The following is a 20,060-nucleotide window of genomic DNA, read 5'->3' as shown; positions in this document are numbered from 1 at the left end:
CTGGAATAGAATCCACTTATACTTAAACATTTGAATCAAATCACTAATATTGCATTTAAATTTGTATTAAGTAAAAGATCAAATAATCTCAAGACTACAGCTACTTTAACATAAATAATCAAAACAACTACTCTGCATACATCTATTACTGCTTCATTCATTTATGCAACTTTTAGGTATATAACCCATAGTGATATTTCACAAGTAGAATACCACATAAAATCAAAATACAATGTGTATATATTTTTGTGTGTACGTATATCCCACACATGAGGTAGCTTTGAAATGTGCATATGACAGCTTTCAGCACAAAACAGATGCTCAATAAACAGTGACTTAATATTCAACTCCTGCTTTATCAACATACATGCCAACACTGAAATACTCATTTAGTTAGGAGCAAATCTATGAGTTAATATAACCCCCGCCCTTAGCAAGCATATAAAGTAGCAGGTGTGGAATACGGTTATATGAACAAGGGCACACACATACATATAATGGAGATGGGTCCTTAAATTCTTAATGTATACACTGGGCCCTCATTTCTAATGTTTCAACTCAGATGCTTGCTTCCCACTCACAGCTACCTTCCCTGTTTCCACCTTTACTTCCAGCTAAGTAGGAAGGAAACTTAAGAGTAGGGGGCTGGGGTGGAGGACATAATTACTGACGAGAGAGGATTGTGGGAATTGAGTCCATGGATACCAGTCGCTGAGGAAGGGAACATGTCCTGGCCGAATAAGGCGGCCAAGATGGGAAATCCAAGCATATGTGAGCTAGGGTCTGATGGCAATGTTAAAAAGAGAAAGGAGAGTCCCGAAGAGCTGAGAAAACGTGAAAGGAGTGGTAGTCAGGGGCATTTCTTGAGGTCCTTTGATAGGATGCAGGGAGGCCTCTTTCCCTGAGATCTGGGGGGAGGAAGCAAAAAGAAGGCCAAGTGCCTTTCTTTAGAGCCTTATCAGTATGGGGCTTTTATTTATTTATTTATTTTAAATTTATTTTATTGAACTATAGTTGATTTATAATGTGTTAATTTCTGCTGTACAGCACAATGATTCAGTTATACGTATATATACATTCTTTTTCATATTCTTTTCCATTATGGCTTATCACAGGATATTGAATATACTTCCCTGTGCTATACGGTAGGACCTTGTTGTTTATCCATTCGATATGTAATAGTTTGCATCTGCTAATCCAGTATGGGGCTTTTAAAGCACCATCTGTAAGCAGACAACTTAGAAAGACAGTGAGGTGGTCCTGGAGAAGATGAGTTCAAGAACCCGTTCCATCACTTACCCACTGCATGGCTTTAGGAAATTTCTAAGCCTCAGGTTCCACATTGAAAAAACCTCCAAGTCTTCTTGTAAAGATTGGGTATAGTCACATTTATAGAGCTTAAGTGTGGTACATAGTGGATGCATAAAAAATCCTAGTTTTCTATGCTATTTGAAAGCTTTTCTGTAGCATTCTGGTCCTCATGGGACTCATTAATGGTGTGCTTTGGACACATCTCTAGTATTCTCCAGGTGTTTAGGCCATCTCCTCTCTAGCCTCCCTATCTCATTACTTTTTTAAGTTGGCATAGATTCAGATATGAATAGATCCCTCAAATATAATTTTTTTGATACCTTGCCTTGCATAATGGTCAACTGAAAGAATGTATAGACAACACACAGTAGAATTAAAAGATTAAATAGAATTTAATTAAAGATAATAAATAGATTATTTGAATATCAAAGGGCAATATATCTGAGAGAAGTGATTAAAATGAAAACAACCAAGATAGCAGAAGAAAAGACATTAGAGAATTGGGCAATATAAAAGTTTTGATGATGAGTTTACAATTCTAAAAATGTTGCCTTCTTGGAAAAACAGTGACTTTTGAAAGATATCTTCATCTTTATATCTTAAATATCTATAAAGTCTGTCTGTCTGTCTATCTGTCTGAAAGAGAGATGAGGAATGCAGGATCTGAAATACTGTGGGATCTCTCAGACGCATCAACTACTCTCTTGGGGCTATATTGAGTCTTCCTATCAACCTCCCTAAGGGGATTCTGTGAATTATGTAGCATCTGCAGGAACATTTACATCTTCTTTTGAAAGACAGCAAGGTATTCCATCATCCTATCATGAAATAATTTTAAGACATTTACAAATATTTAAATGAGAAGGTATTAACGTAGTACTTTCTCTAATGAGTATATTTGGCATATGTGTTAAATATTTTTATTCTTCTTGTCAGTCATATTTCCTTGTGGCCCTTCAACAGTTCAGGCCAAAATATGAGGCCAGGTTGCCAAGAAATATGATTACAAGAAGACATATACATGGTGGCTAGAAAAAAAAATAAGTCCACAAAAGAAAGAAGGAGGAGGTAATGACAGAGTGACAGAGAGACTCCATCACCAAGAAAAGGAAAGGAGGAATCTTTTCATAAACTAATGGAGAAAGTGGAAGAGAGAAAGATATCAGAGGTCAGTGTCTTTCTTATTCCCCAGACTCCATGGGTTGAAGGAAGAAGGGGGAGAACCTAAGAGTCTAAACATTCACCTGAGAGAGTGAGTTTACTTAAAAAAGACTGTTTTAAACTACAAGAGACTAATACATTTTTAATTATCAAGCTTACTGTTTTTTCCTGTTACATAGTAGAAAAAATTTTAGACCTATTAAAGAAAATTAAGAAGCCACAAATTATATCACAATTTATTTTAATGTTAAAATATTGATCTAATATGCTTTTATAACACTCTTATAGCTATGCAGCTGCCTTGAAAATTCCATTCCCTGGAAAGTTCCATTAATCAGCCTTGCGTGTTCCCACACCAGGAATTCTAAGCTCTACAACTGGTACAAAGTTTACAAACACATATTTTCTTGGCGCCTACCTAAACTTGTGTTTTCCAATTCCAACCAAATACAATACCTTTCCTATTTGAATTTTGTCAGTTCCATCTTCCTTTCCCTCCAGCAGTTATTTCAACCCACTGTGCCACTCTTCAAATCTCTTACTATATCTCCTTTTCTCAGCAGATGAAAATATAAATCCAACTGCTCTTAATTCCAAAGCCCCTCTAGTACCTACAATTTATCTACATTCACATTTGTTTTAGCTTACCTCTACCTGTTCAAAAGTAGAAATGCCCCTGCTGTTCATAGTTCTTCCTTCTACCTCAACCCTGATACCAGTCCTCCCAGAGCCTTGGCCCATCGGTTAAACCCTATGTCCTTTATAGCTTTAACTCTTTCTCAACCCTGACTTCTTCCGTCTGCTTATATATATATGCTCAAGTCTCTTCCACATTAAAATACTGACTTCCTTGAGCCTGCAATCAAGTTTTACTAAACAGCATGTTTCTCCTTCTCATCATAGCCAAAGTATTCATAAGGGAATTTTACATGAGATGACATTATGTTCTTAATTTTTCTTATTTCATACCACAAGCATGAAGAGATGATCAGGAAAGATGAGAACTCTAACAGGTAAATGATAGTGTTCAGCTTCAGCATTAATAAAAAATAGAAAATTTGCAATGATGATAAGATACAATTTTCCCACAATGAGACTGCTGGAAATTAAGGAGAATGCTGATACTCAGGGCTTACAAGGTTCAAGAAAATAAGTAGTTATGTCTGTAATATACTCCTGATGGCAGCATGAAGTGCAATAGGATAACCATTCAGGAGAGTAAATTGGTTATTTATATCAAAAACCTTAACATATGTGTTCCTTTTAGCCCTGAAACTGAACTTTATAAAATGGATCACCGTAGTAGTAGCAGTAGTTGTAATTTTAGTAGAAGTAGTAAAAATAGTTGAAAAGTTAAAATTATTAATGTTCAACATTACATTTAAAATGTGTTTCAGAAAACTTATAATGAGTTGATTTTTATTTCAGACCCACATTATTGGGTCATTTAATACAAAGTGATCAAACATTTCACACAATTGAATTTAAAAACATGCATCTTCAATATGACATGAAAAAAGGAACAAGCTTGGTTGGAGCCAAAATTTAATCCAAATATGCTGTATATTTATATAGAAAAGGGGCAAAGGAAACAAAATTAGAACACTGGAATTTTTATAAACTTTGAGGAATAAACATTGGCATATTTGAGTAATATCATAAGAATTGTGCAAATTTACTGATTTACATATTCAAGTTTCCAGATAAAATTAGAAGAACTTGACCTGGTATACAGATTCCTAATTTCTGATCCTGGAGTTTAGAGTTGTGATTTTGGCCATGATACTTCATCTCTTAAACATATGCTTTCTCTTTAATAAAATGATGTTGTTGAACTAACAGATCCCTGAAGTGTCCACTACCTCTAAAATGCTTGGACTCTATAATAGAATAAGTGTGATTAATAATTACAAAATGGGCTTCCCTGGTGGCGCAGTGGTTAGGAATCCGCCTGCCAATGCAGGGGACATGGGTTCGAGCCCTGGCCCGGGCAGATCCCACATGCCATGGAGCAGCTAAGCCCGTGCGCCACAACTACCAAAGCCCGCGCACTGTGCTCCGCAATAAGAGAAGCCACTGCAATGAGAAGCCCGCGCCGAAGACCCAACGCAGCCAAAAATAAAAATAAATAATTTTTTTTAAAATTACAAAATAACATATGTAAAGTAAAAGAAAAACAACTTACCTGTTAGTATGATATCGATTAAAACATCTTCTTTGGTGGGATTTTGGAAAGGTATAAGAACAGATGATTGAAGACGAAGGTATGTGGTCATTCTTTCTATTTCTAGAGGCTGGGGGAATAGTCCTATTCCACAGATGTAGAATATCCATTCTTTAAACTATATAAAGATAAACATCCATAACATATATGTACTAATTACATACTTTTTATTTGTACCACTTAATAAATATAGTACACATAAAAATTTTGGCAGATAAGTTTTTTGTTAATATTTAACATGCACTGTTTTTATCTTTCCTTCCTTTTCCAAATTCCTTTTGATTTTATTGAAAAATCAATGTGTTTTTACACTGAAAAAAAGGCAAAAGGCCAATGTTCAAATATTAAACATATTTCAATACATACAAGCTTACTGATAGCAATATAAAAGAGAAAATTTAATGAAAGCCATGCATTTCTGCTCAAGATTTTTAAAAAAATCAATTTGTCTAACAAACTGGGACTAAATGCTCTATGAAGTTTCCAAAATATTTATCACAGGAAGGCAAACAAGGTGAGACACAGATTGCGGTCCCATTAAAAAGAAGTGTATACAACTTACTGCCATATTATTTACGCCCATCATCTAGTACAGTGTATGTTTTATCACATGATATGAAAAAATGGCTCAAAAATTATGTGAAGAAGAGTGAATGTGGCCATTGTTCTTATCTGTGTTTCATAAGCCTGCAAAGCTCTGTTTGAAAATGTTCCCTTTGTATTCATTTAGAATAAAAGTCCCTTGAGACTCTGTTCTACACCGAACACTTTGCTAATGTTACCGATGAATGACGAGGTCATTAACCAAAAACCAGCGAACAATGTCCTGGTTTATCACCTCTCAAACTACATAGATGTTTGCAAGCTTAAGTTCCAATAAAAGAGGGAAACTTGCTTTGCTTCCAAAGTAGGATGGGTGGTGACAGGAAATTCATAAAATGCTGTCTCAGTAAGTGAGGATGAAAAGGCAAGTTTTATCTGCATATGTCTTCAAATGACTGTATTACTTTTAGTTAGAGAGTCTACAAGCATAAATTCACTATATTTTCACTTATGATGCCTGAACTTGATCACATGTAATTGACTGCCTGGAATCAAATGTCAGGGTTCAATTATAGTAACAACTGTTTTATGTAAATTACTTACTTTTTGGCTATTTTATAAAATAAGTCATGGATGACAGAAATTAGGTTAATTTAAACCATTGGAAATAAGCCAAACTACAAAACCAAGAAGGTCATGTTTTTATGTTTTGCCAAGTGGCCTGGAATACTGGAGGTTCTAAGTTAAACCATTTCCTACCATTCCTGGACACTAGTATCTAACAATTACCCTGGCATTGCTTAAATTATCCACCTGGGTTCACAGAGGGAAATTAAAAAGTAGCCCAGGGAACATATGCATTAAAAAAAAAGGTAACATTTTTAGTCCATCTTTATCTCAAACTTCTTTGAAAGGAGACAGTAAAACAATTAAAGATCCAATTCCAATGTGTTTCTGAAGAAGAAACAAGTGGAGGTAAAAGATAGTAGATCTGGCTTGCACACTGAGTAGAGCTCAAGGGCATTTGAGCTTGCTAAGAATCAAGAGAGTCTGCCATAGACACGGGCTGCAAGGACCACAGACACATGCTGGGTAATAAAATCACTCTGATTTTAAATCTTTTTCCTTTATTTTCACTGTTTTGACCTTTAGATGCAGTGAGTCCCACATCAAGTATAAATGAAATAAATAATGGCAACTATTTGAAAATAAAAATGAAACGACTGAAAACCAAGAGAAAATCTCAGAACATAATGTTTGATATCAGAGAAGGCCTGTTTATCCCATTTGCTGCTTACTATTGTTCCACATCCTGTTATACAGTAACAATCTCATTGAGAGATTCTGGTAGCATATTATGAGTTTATGATATTTGCAGTTGTGATGCCCTAACCAAATTAATCTCAGGATTCAAAATCTATACAAACAACTTTAGCTTAAAGTTAGATTTTTTTACAATGCAGAGTTCTTCACATGGATACAAACTGGAAACAAATGAAACAAATAATAAACCATAGCCATTTCCTTAAGTTCAGCAAAGAGTCATATTCAGAAATAGTTAAAACTTATCCTACAAGCACTACCATACTAGATTTTTGATTAATCAGCTACTCAGTTGTGTGTGTTAGTTCAGATATATTTATCAGTGAAATCAAGAGAGGGACAGAGTTTTTCCCTAGTGGTTAACCTAATTGCAAACTCTCAGACTTAGAAAAGTAAGCCCTAAAATTTTCTTCTTAAAAATATCTTCTTTAGATGCCTACACATACATAATATATACTGCATTTTCAAAAGTTCATTCAATTAATACTTTAGGATAAACCAGTTTTGCCTGCAAAGAATGTCAACTAGATGAATTAAAAGAAGAGGAAGACCTGACTTATTCAGGGATAGAAAGGAAAAAAAAAATTAAAGGCAAAAAAATAAAAAGAAAAGGCAAGAAAAATCACAAAGGTTAGGGCAATACATTGAAAAGGTTGAAGCGGTCTGGACTCAGTAGCTAAATGAATGAATTATTGATTTAAGTCTAACCAGAGATAAAGCCTTGGAGATTTGCTACAATTTGGAAGGAGAGGCTTAGAGTGACTGAAATCAAGCCCCAGTGTTAAAGTGATTGACAAAAAGGTTTGAGTGGATTACTTACTTGTTTGAGTTCTTTTGTATTTGATAAAGAATTTTGAGTTCAGCCTCTAGGCTAGGATTTTCTAAATCTATTAAGATGGAGAACTGATTACTATCCTGCTGATGTGCCCAGACCACCTTGAGTAGATGTAATTTCCACCAGAAATGCAAGCAACTAAGTTATCTCCAAGAATTAAGATGAAAGGCCTGACCCTGCTATGAAGCAATGATTTAAAAGATCAGCTGTGTTAAAATTATTTTTGTGAAAGAAAATATCTCTACTATACCTGCCCTTCTTTATGAGAAGGAATACTGGTTTGTCTATTTTCTTTAATATCTTTGAAAGTCAAGCATACTTCCACAGTATTGCTTCAGGTCATGTATAAGTCAGTAATCATGTAAAAAATTTATTAGCCTCAAAAACTTTTTTCTAAATTACACATTTTTGGGGAAAAAGAGGGTACTTCAGTTACATACAGGCCTTGCACTGACATAGGAACCCCTGTATTATATTTGATTTCACTCCCTCCCAGATAGCAGGATTTTGTAAGCTCCTTGGTGTCCCATAGGATATAAAGTATATACCTCCATTTACTTTACTCCCGCATCAACACTTGAAGAAGTAAAAAATAATAATAACTGTAAAATTTATGAAAATTTTTCATTGGCAGTAAGAGAGTTATGCCTAGGCAATCTGTCAGTAGCTGTAAGAATAGTCATGAAGATGGGTTGAAGCCAGATGTCCTGGGTTCAGGTCTGGGTTCGACCTCCTACTAGCTGCCTGGTCTTAATTTCTGTGTGTCTCATATTCCTGATCCATAAAATGGGGTTGGCCATACTTCTTCCATAGGACTCTGGACAATGAATTGAAATAATTCTTAGAATGGCATGTAGCGAGTTTAGAGATACTTAAAAAATAAAGTATTTTTTTAAAATTTTTATTATTCAGATGAAAACAGAGTGAAAAAAAAAACCACAGTACTTGCAAGAGTACATTTTATACAGTTTTATATTTAAGTTCATGAAAATTTGAGTAATAAAATCCCAGTCAGAAAATTAACATAAATGCTAGCAATTTAGCATTTACATTAAAGTCCCTACATTTTAAATCTGGGTGTATATTCTCTTTCAGTCAAGTGATCTAAGGATTTAAAAATGCCTTCTTAAATGCCTGTACATACATAATGCATACTGTATTTTCAAAAGTTCATTTAAATAATAATTTACAATAAATTTGTTTTGCTTGCAAAGATGTCAAGTGGACAATTAGATTTACTTGTGTATTGACTTTAAAATTTAATTAACTTGTCTTGGTCCAAGAATACTCTATTGTACCTGAGCACAGTGGAAGGTGATAGAAGTCTGATGACCAGCTCTTCCAAGAGCAGAGGGACGAAAGTGAACAGATATGTCTTTGGTGGAGTGAGGTGGTATGATCAGCTGTGTAAATTAAGAAACAAGAAAGAGAAACAAAAATCAATACTTTTGTTTGAGTCAGCATCTTTGTGTGCTAGGTGTATACCAGGTTGATGTTCATGTGGTTAACGTGTTGCCTTATACACATTAACCATTCTCAGTATGCCTGCTTGGGGAATATTGGTGAAACAGCCCATAGTAAACAGTGTTTATTAGTGCTCACACAATGTTCTTCCCCCAGACAATGACCACATCGACCAATAAAAGGAAATCAGGATGAATTTTTTAATCGGAGTTGGAATCCCCAATAATAGAAATGTACATTTTATTTAAAGAATCCATAGCTTATTATCCATCCCAAAATACCTGTCAAACCACCGGGAACCTAACTTGCAGTGTTGGCGAGGTCAAAAGAAATGAACTGAGTCTAAGTGCAGATGCAAGACATGCTTCTTTGTTGTACAATAAAAGTGATTTCTTTGTCCTATTACATAGACCCTCAAGGTGTGACCTGCTAGAATAACTTGAGTCTGAAATGTATTAATCTGAGTTACCTCTTTAGAGATTGTGAAAGAAGCTAGAAACTCCATCATAATATAATGAAGGCTTGAAGATCTTAAGTAATCAAAAAGCTACACTGTGAATAATGTAATATTTATTATCAACCCTTATAGAATGACAGAATGAGTGGCACATTTGAGAAGTCAATTATTTTTTCACTAATGTATTTTGCCAGATAACTTTTGAAAAAGGACACTTGCAATATGGCAAAGTCATTCAATCCTTGTAGAATACAGCACTTGCTCTTCAATAAACTCTGAAAACGACCATGAAAAAAAAATACAAACTTAATTTTAGAACAGAGTTACCTCCTTATTATACATGTGGTTTATCTATAGCAAATATTTTTTATCTCAGGCTGGGTGTCCCTCTGATACTTCATTATCAGTTTTGACATTATCAGTTAATGCACATTTAAGGAGTTCAAATTAATATCAGAATTAACTTTAGCAAAGAACAAAAAAAACAGAAAAGTTGCAGTTCATATGTTCTTTCAATTTAGCAAATGTGACAAAAATATTTCTCTCCTTCCCCCCATATATATATAAAAGAAATCATCCATTTCATCGGAAAAATGTATAATACTATATTAACTTAGATTTTTAACTCTAGTTCTACGACTGACTAATCATGTGGTTTAAATATTTTAGCCTCTCTGGCCTCAAATTCCTTTTCTATAAATATATGTCAGAGGCATGTGGTGAAAATTGAGGTAGTGTATACAACTAAGCAATAACTCAATTCCTTTATTTCCACCTAAAATTTACTGAAAAATGCATCTCCCCTGGTTTCAAGGAAAAAAAGATAAACACGGTTGGATGGAATTTAACTGTAGCAAACCTACTGGTTTAGTGTAATGGGATATATAAATAATATGTTAAACATATCAGTTTTTGAAACTTAAAAACATTTTATTACAAGCAAGTGTCATCAGGAGTACCAATTCCCATGTCTGAGCTTACACTAGATCCTAGTTCAAGAGGGAAAGATATTCTTGCAACAGTTAGGTAAACTGAAATTTGGACAGGATATTAGATGATGGAGGAGACTAATATGCTCTTAAGAAATATAATCTAAAGTATTTATTGTTAAAATAGCATCTACAATTTACCTTTAAATTGAATAGTAAGAAATGTAAGAGAGAAAAGAGAGGAAAAAATGTAACAAATTGTTACTATAAGAACAAAGATAGAAGGTATAAGTTTGTGCATTGTATTATTCTTTCCACTTCTGTATCTTTTTGAAATTTCTCATAATATATAGATGGAGGACAGTAAATTTTTAATATCATTATTTGCCTTGATAATCAATCTATGCTTACTTATTGAAGCATTTACAGGTAATCATCAATATTTTAAAATCCTTACCTATGTAAACAAGAATATTACACAACAAAACCAGGAATAGTTATATATACATATCTATATAAAGTATATACATATATATATAATATACCTTCCATTTATTATCATTACCATTAATGTATGTTCCTATTTGTTCTATAACATATAATAGTATTTTTCTCACCTGTAAATTTATTTTTGAGTTGTTTCCAAATATTAAATTAATTGCATATTCTGTGCTCAATAATATTTGATAAGTGTACGAAAGAATGAATGGACTAGAAAACCATGGTTGGAAACGTTAAAGCCGAGACCATCTTTTTCATTATGCAACGTTAAGATGGCATCTGTAATACAATGCATTTGTTTTCCCTTGGACCACAGTTTACATTCTCTATAAAAGTAGTGGTACGAAGGATATGAAAACACCACTAATGAGTAATTTCTGTTAAATGTAAACTACAGCCTGAACATCATATTCTGTTGAATTTATGGAAAATATGGTGTTAAGTAATACAAACATACATGTATATTTTAAAATAATTTTTCTAAGATTACACTATATACACCAATTTTAGCAATGTAATACTTAGCGATATCTGATTTGACACATCATGGCAGTTAAGAACTAATTTCATATCATATTAGTTGGCAACCAGTGAGTGACAAGAGACAGGTATTAAAATATAAAGAAAGAAATCACATTGTAGATTCGTTAAACAATCATCAAACAGCAAATAGTAAAAGCCTTTTTCTAAATACCGTGATTTACTGTGAGGTCCTCTGAAGAAAATAATCTATTGCAATTATCATTTCGAAGTTTACTTGAAAGCAGGGTTTTGGCATTCACTATACATACTTGGTATCGTATGCTTTGGAAATACAGACAGGGATGCTGAACCTTCAGATCTTGTTTTGCTATTTGGGGGAAGATAAGGTGATTGAGGCCCACTGACTGGCTCTAGTCTCTCCCAGGAATGAAGGAATGAGAAAATGAGGTAGAGAAAGAGAGGGGCAGAGCTGTCAGCACTGTCTGTGGGGAGGGCGTGATGGGTAGGAACTAAGGGAAAGCTAAAAAGAACTGGCGTCCTGGGACCTGGACACATAGAATAACCATTGAGTCAAATCATATTCCTAAAATGCACCACTTTGGTGGGGACGTTGATAGCTGGGGAGACGCAAGAGGGAGGGTGGGTCTCCTTTGTGGACTCTTCTCACTCCTCTACACTCAAGGGTCAGTGAGGCTTGGGATTTTCTACTTTTCTATATACACAGACCTCCCCCCATATACTCCCCAAATTTCAGTTATCATTTTGGTGCAGATGATCCTCCAAGTCTTCATTTCTAGCTTAATATTCTACACTGAACTTCAGAGCCACATAGCCAATTGCCTAAGAATATTCCCCGAATTTATGTTCCTTTGAGATACTCTCCAAACTGTACATATCTTAAATCAGTGTTCTTAAAGTGTGCTCTTTCTCCAGCTGCAGCAGCAGCAGCAGCAGCAGCAGCAGCAAGAGGACTTCTTAGAAAAGCAAATTCTCTGTGCCCCATATACACTACCAAATGTAAAACAGATAGCTAGTGGGAAGCAGCCGCATAGCGCAGGGAGATCAGCTCGGTGCTTTGTGACCACCTAGAGGGGTGGGATAGGGAGGGTGGGAGGGAGACTGAGGCAGGATGTATATAGGAAATCTCTGTACCTTCGGCTTAATTTTGCTGTGAACCTAAACTGCTCTAAACAATTGTCTCTTAAAAAAAAAAAAAAAGACCACTCCAATTAAAATCAGAAAAAAAATCATATTATTGGGACACTATTGCAAAAACTGCTTACTGAAGCGGTCAAAAATAAAGCACAACCAATTTATTTAGGGTTCAGTGAAAATGAGCATGAATCTAGCATATATAATTTCTAAAATTTACATGAACATGATATTGATTTTCTTGATAAATTAAAATTGGCAATGTATATGTTATATTTAAAAATTTTAGCATTTGAAACCTTATTAATAATTCAATTGCTATTACTCCATGGTGTCCCAAAATCAGAATTGGAAAATGTTCTAGTAGTGGTAGATTACTCGGCTTTCTGAATATACTTACTGGTGATCTGTTCATCTCCAGGACAAAATTATCAGGATTACTGTTTGTTGCTTGCAATTCTAAGGTTTCGTGTGTAGGAATTATCTGAGTGACAAACCTGAAAGGGAGAACAAAGCTAGTAAAGTTGTTCAATGATAATTTCACAAACTTGATGACTATTATGGGTTGAACTGCATCCCCCAAAAAGATGTAGTAAAGTTCTAATGTCCAGTACCTCAGAATGTGACCTTATTTGGAAACAGCGTCATTGCAGATGTAATTAGTTAAATTGTGGTCACACTGGAGTAGGGTGGTCCTTAATCCAACATGACTGGTGTCCTTATGAGAAGATGATGTGAAGACACATGAGAAGGCCATACGAGAAAGGAGGTAGAGAATGGAATGATACATCTACAACTCAAGGAACACCAAAGATTGCTGGCAAGCACCAGAAGCCAGAAGAGCCAAGGAAGGATTCTCCCTTTTGGGTTTCAGAGGGAGCATGGTCCAGCTGAAACCCTGATTTCAAACTTCTAGCCACTCTAACAAGCATGAAACAATATCTCAGTGTTTCCATATTGAAAGAGACCCCAACTACATAGAAAAATGTACGAAAATAGAGCCACACCAATGTATATCATTAAGAATTTTAAGGACATTAGGTACAATTAAAGACCATGAAAACTTCGGAAGAGGAAAAAAGATCCACAAGACTGGTTAGAAATACAGTAACTATCAAACATCTTTTAATATTATGCAACTTTAAATTATACACAGTATGACTTAGATAAAAAGTAGTTGTTTTAGAAAAACGTAAAGAACAACAAGAACTTGAAAGAAAAAAAGGCTAGCACTTTTAGGTAGAATGAAAAAAAACATGAATGAAAAAAACATCTGGCACTGGGAGACTTGAACACTCTTTTGGTGTGCTGAGGGAGAGACATTAATGAGAGGGCACTGATTTGCCCACTGGTACACATACTCTTTAAAAAAAGCAGGAAATGTGACTTGATTATCCCTATGCATCAGCGCCAAACGACGCCAGACATGTACTAGGAACTCAATCACCTAAATATAAAGGTCATATTTCAAGGGCATATGGTATTAACCAAATGACCAAGTATTCTCAATTGCCCAATGCTTACCCTCTGCTTTGCCTTGACCAAAGTTTAGTCAGCTTTCTATCTTTCCCATAGGCCCCTGAATTCTGCTTGTCCCCAAGCCTGAGCAAGCACCAAAAAAGTAGAATGTGCCTCCCTTCTGGGCTTCTCTTGGGAATCAACTGACCACAGCAAAACCCTTTTTCCTATCAGTCCCCACCGGTCATTTTCCCTTCCTTGTCCAGCTTTCCCTCCAACGATTCTGCTTATTTCTGCTTGCCCCTCCTTTAGCCTATAAAAGAAAAAGCTTGCTCGGTTTGATATTGAGTAGCTTGTAGATTTCTGAGAGGGGAATGTTCTCCGAATTGCAATAGTACCCCGCTGACTATTTCAATAGTCCCTTTTCCTCCCCTGCAATAATCATTTTGAATAAAAGCCTCTCCTTACTAAGTCCTGACTTGTTTTTCTTTTCACACAAGTTTTCCACAAGGTCGTTCAAATATCAAACCTCCCTGGAGAAGAAAATCAATTACTAAAAACATATTTATGTCTTATTTTAAAATACTAAATGCATTATAACAATATTCGTTTAGATAAACATTTTTTCCTTCCATCTTCCATGAAATAATTTTATCTATTAAATGGAACTTACTTTCCAAGGTCACAATGTATTTCTGTGTCTTTTAATGTATGCCGACAAAGAAAATCCAAGATTCAGTCTGTGTTCACAAAGCCTCTATAGTCACAATGCAGAGAGGAGACAAGCCCACGTTTCTAATGGTAATCTAGCAAAATAGTGTCTTTTATATACATTATGGTCTTAATTTTCATGCTTCACATTATAAAAATGTTTATCCTTTAAAATTTCACAAATATATTTATTTATTCATCATTCATTAAAATAAGAATTATTCTAACTCTGAAAGAGCATATAAACTAGCAAAAGACATTTTCATGGAGTAATGGAATGCACTGTACACACCAATACTAAGTACAGTCTTTAAAACTATAACAAATAAATTGGCTATTACTGTTAAAACAAAGAAAGTTGACTATTTTACTATAAACTGAGTTAGTCATGAGCATAGAGGCTATGTGTTTGTGTGTGTGTGTGTGTGTGTGAATACATAGTGCAAAGTTTTTCATAATTATGCCATAAGAACACTCGTCATTGCACTGTTAATATATGTGTGTGTATGGGTGTATGTGATTTGCATTTAATTGAGAATATAAGATATAAATGAATTTTTATCATGAAAATTGAAAGTTTAACCCCTAGTCCTTACAGAATCATTTTCATTTGGTGCAACCCAGAAAAATATGGTTCACAAAAAGTGAAGTGAAAGAGAGCATATAAGGGGCAATTTAGGAATTATTTAACTTGATATTCTAATAAATAATATCTTTGCATTAAAGAAAACAATGGTAATTCTAAATTAGTACATTTTACCAATGAATGGTATTAAACAAAGCTAAAACTATGAGCGAGTGTAATCTCAATGATTATACCATGCAAAGAAATAATTTTAAAGGTAATTTCAAAGGATCAGCAATAAGTATAATGCCACACTCAAACCATACCTTTCTTCTCTGTAGCCTGTAGTCGCTGGAGAATACCGTATAACACAGTTGAGAGAATCTAGTGGAAATAGTACAAGTTCCTTGAGTCCACTAACAGCAGCACTCGATAACAGCACATCTAAGTGAATGATTTTCTCTTTTGGATTAAAGAGACGTATTTCAATACAAACACTCTCCTAGAATTACATAAGAAATATAAAATTAGCTCTTAGCGTCAGCACAGAGCCATTGTCCTATGAAAGCCGATAAAACAATGGCCAAATGTATAAAAGTTTATTTTTCTCCTTGACCCACTACTGAATGCACCTCACTCTCTTTTAATCTCTTACATATTTTCTTCGTTTAGCCTTGCTAAATGGTGACAATATTTTTTTCAACAACAAATAGTCCAAGAGATCCACCTCGCTAAATGCTAAGGAAACTGCAAAATTACATTTAAAATATATTTGTCTTCAGTACCATTATTATTATGAGGTCTGTCTGTCAATGTTTCTTCTTGCTGTGGTACTCAGACTTATCATCCGTAGAGGTTGCTAAAATATAGATTACTGGCCCTCTTCCTCAAAGATTCTGATTCAGTACATCTGGGATGGGGCCCAAAAATTTATCTTTCTAAAAAGCTGTGGCTGCTTCTGCTGATTCCGAGGATACACTTTTAAGTAGCTCTGTACATCAATAGCAAGTTCTAGAGACAATCTGAACTAAGAGGCCAAATTATGCTGATGACAGGACTACCTTCCTGTTTAGATTCCTCCCTTCTGTGAGGTTTCTCCTGTCCTGCCTCCCGGGCTACATCCACTCAGCCATGGAAGGCACACTTCACGTTCCAAGACATTTCCTGATTCTCATTCTGATCCATTCTGGCTGATGACTTATAACTTTTTTTTTTTTTTTTTTTTTGCGGTACACGGGCCTCTTACTGTTGTGGCCTCTCCCGTTGCGGAGCACAGGCTCCGGACGCGCAGGCTCAGCGGCCATGGCTCACGGGCCCAGCCGCTCCGCAGCACGTGGGATCTTCCTGGACCGGGGCACGAACCCGTGTCCCCTGCATCGGCAGGCGGACTCTCAACCACTGCGCCACCAGGGAAGTCCCAGAATGCTATTTTTTGCTACTTCAACATTTCATGAGGATCAAAAATTTCAATAACATGTACAAATACTCATGATATATTATCTTTAACACAGAAAAAATTAAGAATATAAAAACCTGAAGGAAAGAAGAAAATACATAAATTGAAAACCTCAAAATACAGTTTTCATATGATGGAGGCTAAAATTTTAAACTAAAAACTTATTGGAAATGGTTGGCAACTGATACATGTTGTTATATTTGATACCAAGTGGATTAATAGTGTTTTTAACTCTGCTTCTCTCTTACTAACTTGTGGAGAGGTTTCTGGGCCTCACCATTAACAATATAATGAATTTAATTGAAGGTTGATTATAGAATGAAAAAATACGTAAAGAAATGGTCATGCAATTTTCAGACAAGACAACAAATATTATGAAGGCTATGACTGACCTAAAATTTAAAGCCTATAAGGTTTTATTCACAAACTCAAGATTTGTTTTCAGCTCACTGCTATATATTGAAATTACTGACTGTCAATGGGAAGACAGTAGATTACACTCATCATTCTCCCACACCCAAACTATATGATACACAAGAGATTTTTGTGTTCAAAGAAAATGGAATAGCAGCTATTACCCATTAAAATTTCCAAGACAGTAGTGGTCATTTTGTAATGTATAAAAATATTGAATCCCTATGTTGTACACCAAACAAACAAACTCATAGATAAAGAGATCAGATTTGTGTTTACGAGAGTCAGAGGGTGGCGGGAGGAGCAAAAGGATGTAGGTGGTCAAAAGGTACAACATTCCAGGTATAAGGTAAATAAGCACTAGGGATGTAATGTACTACCTGACAAAGATAATTAGCACTACTGTATGTTTTATAGAAAAGTTGTTAAGAAAGTAAATCCTAAGAGTTCTCATCACAATGAAAAAAATTTTCTTTTACTTTTCTTCTTTTTTTAAGGAATATGAATATTTATTAAATCTCCAGATTGGCAAGGGTCTCCATGTTTAACAGGAAAAGACAGGGGAAAAATCACATAGGAAAAGAGCAATTTGTTTGATTACTTATAAAAGCGAAACCTAAAATTTAAAGGCAAATTCACACAACTAGAAATATAAATGCCCAAAAATCGTACAGAGAGAACAATGATCAAGGTCATTAATAAGCAAAGAATTAAAAGCTCATACAGGATTCCACTTTCACACATACTCTGTATGTTTGTTTGCTTTATTTTCAGTTATACAAATCTTCTTTTTCTTTTATTTTGCATCTATATGAGATGATGGATGTTCACTAAACTTTCATAATGTACGTAAGTCAAACCATTATCCAGTACACCTTAAACTTATACAGTGCTGTATGTCAATTATATCTCAATAAAACTGGAAGAAAAAAGATTCAAAAAGACATCCTAAATACTTTATACAAAAGAGAATGGACTACTATCAACAAATTGTTGTTTATTATAAATGTAACCTGATTTTTGGAACCTGCTGTAAGGAGTAACCAAATTTATGTGCCTCGAGGATGTAAATATTTCTTACAAAAACCCTATTTAAAGAGATTCTAACCGTTCATTCATCTCTAGGGAAGGTGTGGAAATTGAATTGAATGTAACAAAAGCTGAGATACAGATGGAAAATCAGAGAAGACTTAGTGTCTTGAAACCTTCATTGCCACATCTGATGATCTAAGGATTAAGTATAGTATTTCTCAAAAGTTTAGCAAACACAGCAAATGCAGTCAAAAATATTAGGAAACTATATATAGGTGTGGACAGCCATTTTAGTCTACTTCTGAAAGTATTCAGAAAGCATGTTCTTCAAGAAGTGCACAAAGGTTTATTTGATGGGATTATTTAAAACAACCCATACCGTCTCCAACTACTAAATCTTCATGTCCAAAAGTTATAGAGCTAACAAGTTTTTACCTTAGGTAATTACTATTAGAAAGGTGGGAAAACTTAGTAATTTGGCAACATCACTGTCATTGGTAGCCTATTTGGGCAGAGTTACTTGAAAATGACTCCCCTTCTCCACCAACTTCTGTTGAAAGTGAACATGTAATTAGTACAGCACATCTGCCTGTATTCGCAAAGAGAGCAATCTAGCATCTGATGGTGCTAAGTCTTGCTCTTTGTTAGTAAGGAAGCCAATGTCTCCCTTTTTGAGGTGCCACCTCGTGGTCCCAATTTCTCCTGGACCCGTTTAAAAAATTATTTTCTCCTGTGTCCTGATAAAGAGATAACTATTGTACTCAAGCAAAATTTGCCGCCTCAAAATGTCCCTTTGGCATGTGGATTATTTCAAACTGAAACCAATCAAAGCCCAAAAGACTCAGGAAGGAACTCTGACCTTCCCCCTAACTGCCTAAAAGAATGTAGAGAGAGGACCTATTCCAGGAAGGGAGCTATCACCACAGACTAGCGTGAACTAGGTGTGTAGACAGGAGGAACCTAGCAAAGTCTGTTTGTTAAAATTTCTCTCTGTGCCCCACTGTCTCTGGCATGGCCCAGCAAATACTTATTTACCAAACATTTGCTTTTCTACCTTCATGTGAATGTCCTTCCTCCTCTGAGAAGTCCCAAAACACCACCCCTAACATCCTCTTTTGGCTATAGCTAAAGATGTAAGTGGTCTCATAATTAAAGTTATGTCATTTACAAATAATCTTTTTTTTTTTTTTTTTTTTTTTGCGGTACGCGGGCCTCTCACTGTTGTGGCCTCTCCCGTTGCGGAGCACAGGCTCCGGACGCGCAGGCTCAGCGGCCATGGCTCACAGGCCCAGCCACTCCACGGCATGTGGGCTCTTCCTGGACCGGGGCACAAACCCGTGTCCCCTGCATCGGCAGGCGGACTCTCAACCACTGCGCCACCAGAGAAGCCCTAAAAATAATCTTTAATAAAGATTTTATTCTGCAGTGATAACAGGGTCACAGAAATAGGACATTTTCACTGAGTGAAATGATCCTATCGTCATCCCATTGAATAATTTTCTAGGTAGAAGAGAAAGCTTTTGCAAGGGGCACTTGAGTGCATTTCAGTAGTTTAACCATCCATTTTCTATGCCTCAATGGAGATTTACCCAGAGATTAGGTGAGCAAATAATTGATTTACAGCAGAAATAATTTATTTTCTGTTGGAGCAAAAGTTGAAGATTCTAAATAATCATTCTATGAAGAAATTCATCTGCATATTTAAAAATGAAAATAATCATTATTTATCATAAGTTTAAATATTTGATTTAAATAAATGAGTACTAATAATAATTGAAAATTAATCAAATTAAATTAAAATGCGATTAATAACAATTAATATTGTCCTCATATTTTATTTAAATGAAGACTCAATATTTGACTTTATCAAATAATTCTGGACATGGATTTAGTAATACTTTAATAATTCACATAAGACAATCCTACTCTTTGTCAGTATTATTTAAAACCCCAAATATATGCCAGTTGCTCGAAATATATTTCAGAGTGAAAGGCCTGCTATAGAAACCAGGAACAATCAATACTGAAAGAGTCCAGAGAG

At 35.1% G+C, this 20,060-nt stretch overlaps 1 protein-coding gene across 1 annotated transcript in view; it reads right to left on the bottom strand.

Moving 5' to 3' along the window:
- The window catches only part of CFAP47 (cilia and flagella associated protein 47), a gene marked incomplete at both ends in the record, with an annotated part of 271,498 nt that overhangs the window by 81,233 nt on the left and 170,205 nt on the right, over window positions 1-20,060 (bottom strand). The window contains 4 exon segments of the mRNA XM_079727989.1: window positions 4,658-4,814; window positions 8,696-8,800; window positions 12,784-12,880; window positions 15,444-15,619. Coding sequence (XP_079584115.1) covers window positions 4,658-4,814; window positions 8,696-8,800; window positions 12,784-12,880; window positions 15,444-15,619 — 535 coding nt within the window.

Source organism: Hyperoodon ampullatus (genome assembly GCF_949752795.1).
Source record: "Hyperoodon ampullatus genome assembly, chromosome: X".
NCBI lineage: Eukaryota > Metazoa > Chordata > Mammalia > Artiodactyla > Ziphiidae > Hyperoodon > Hyperoodon ampullatus.
This window is presented reverse-complemented; position numbering and strand designations above follow the sequence as displayed.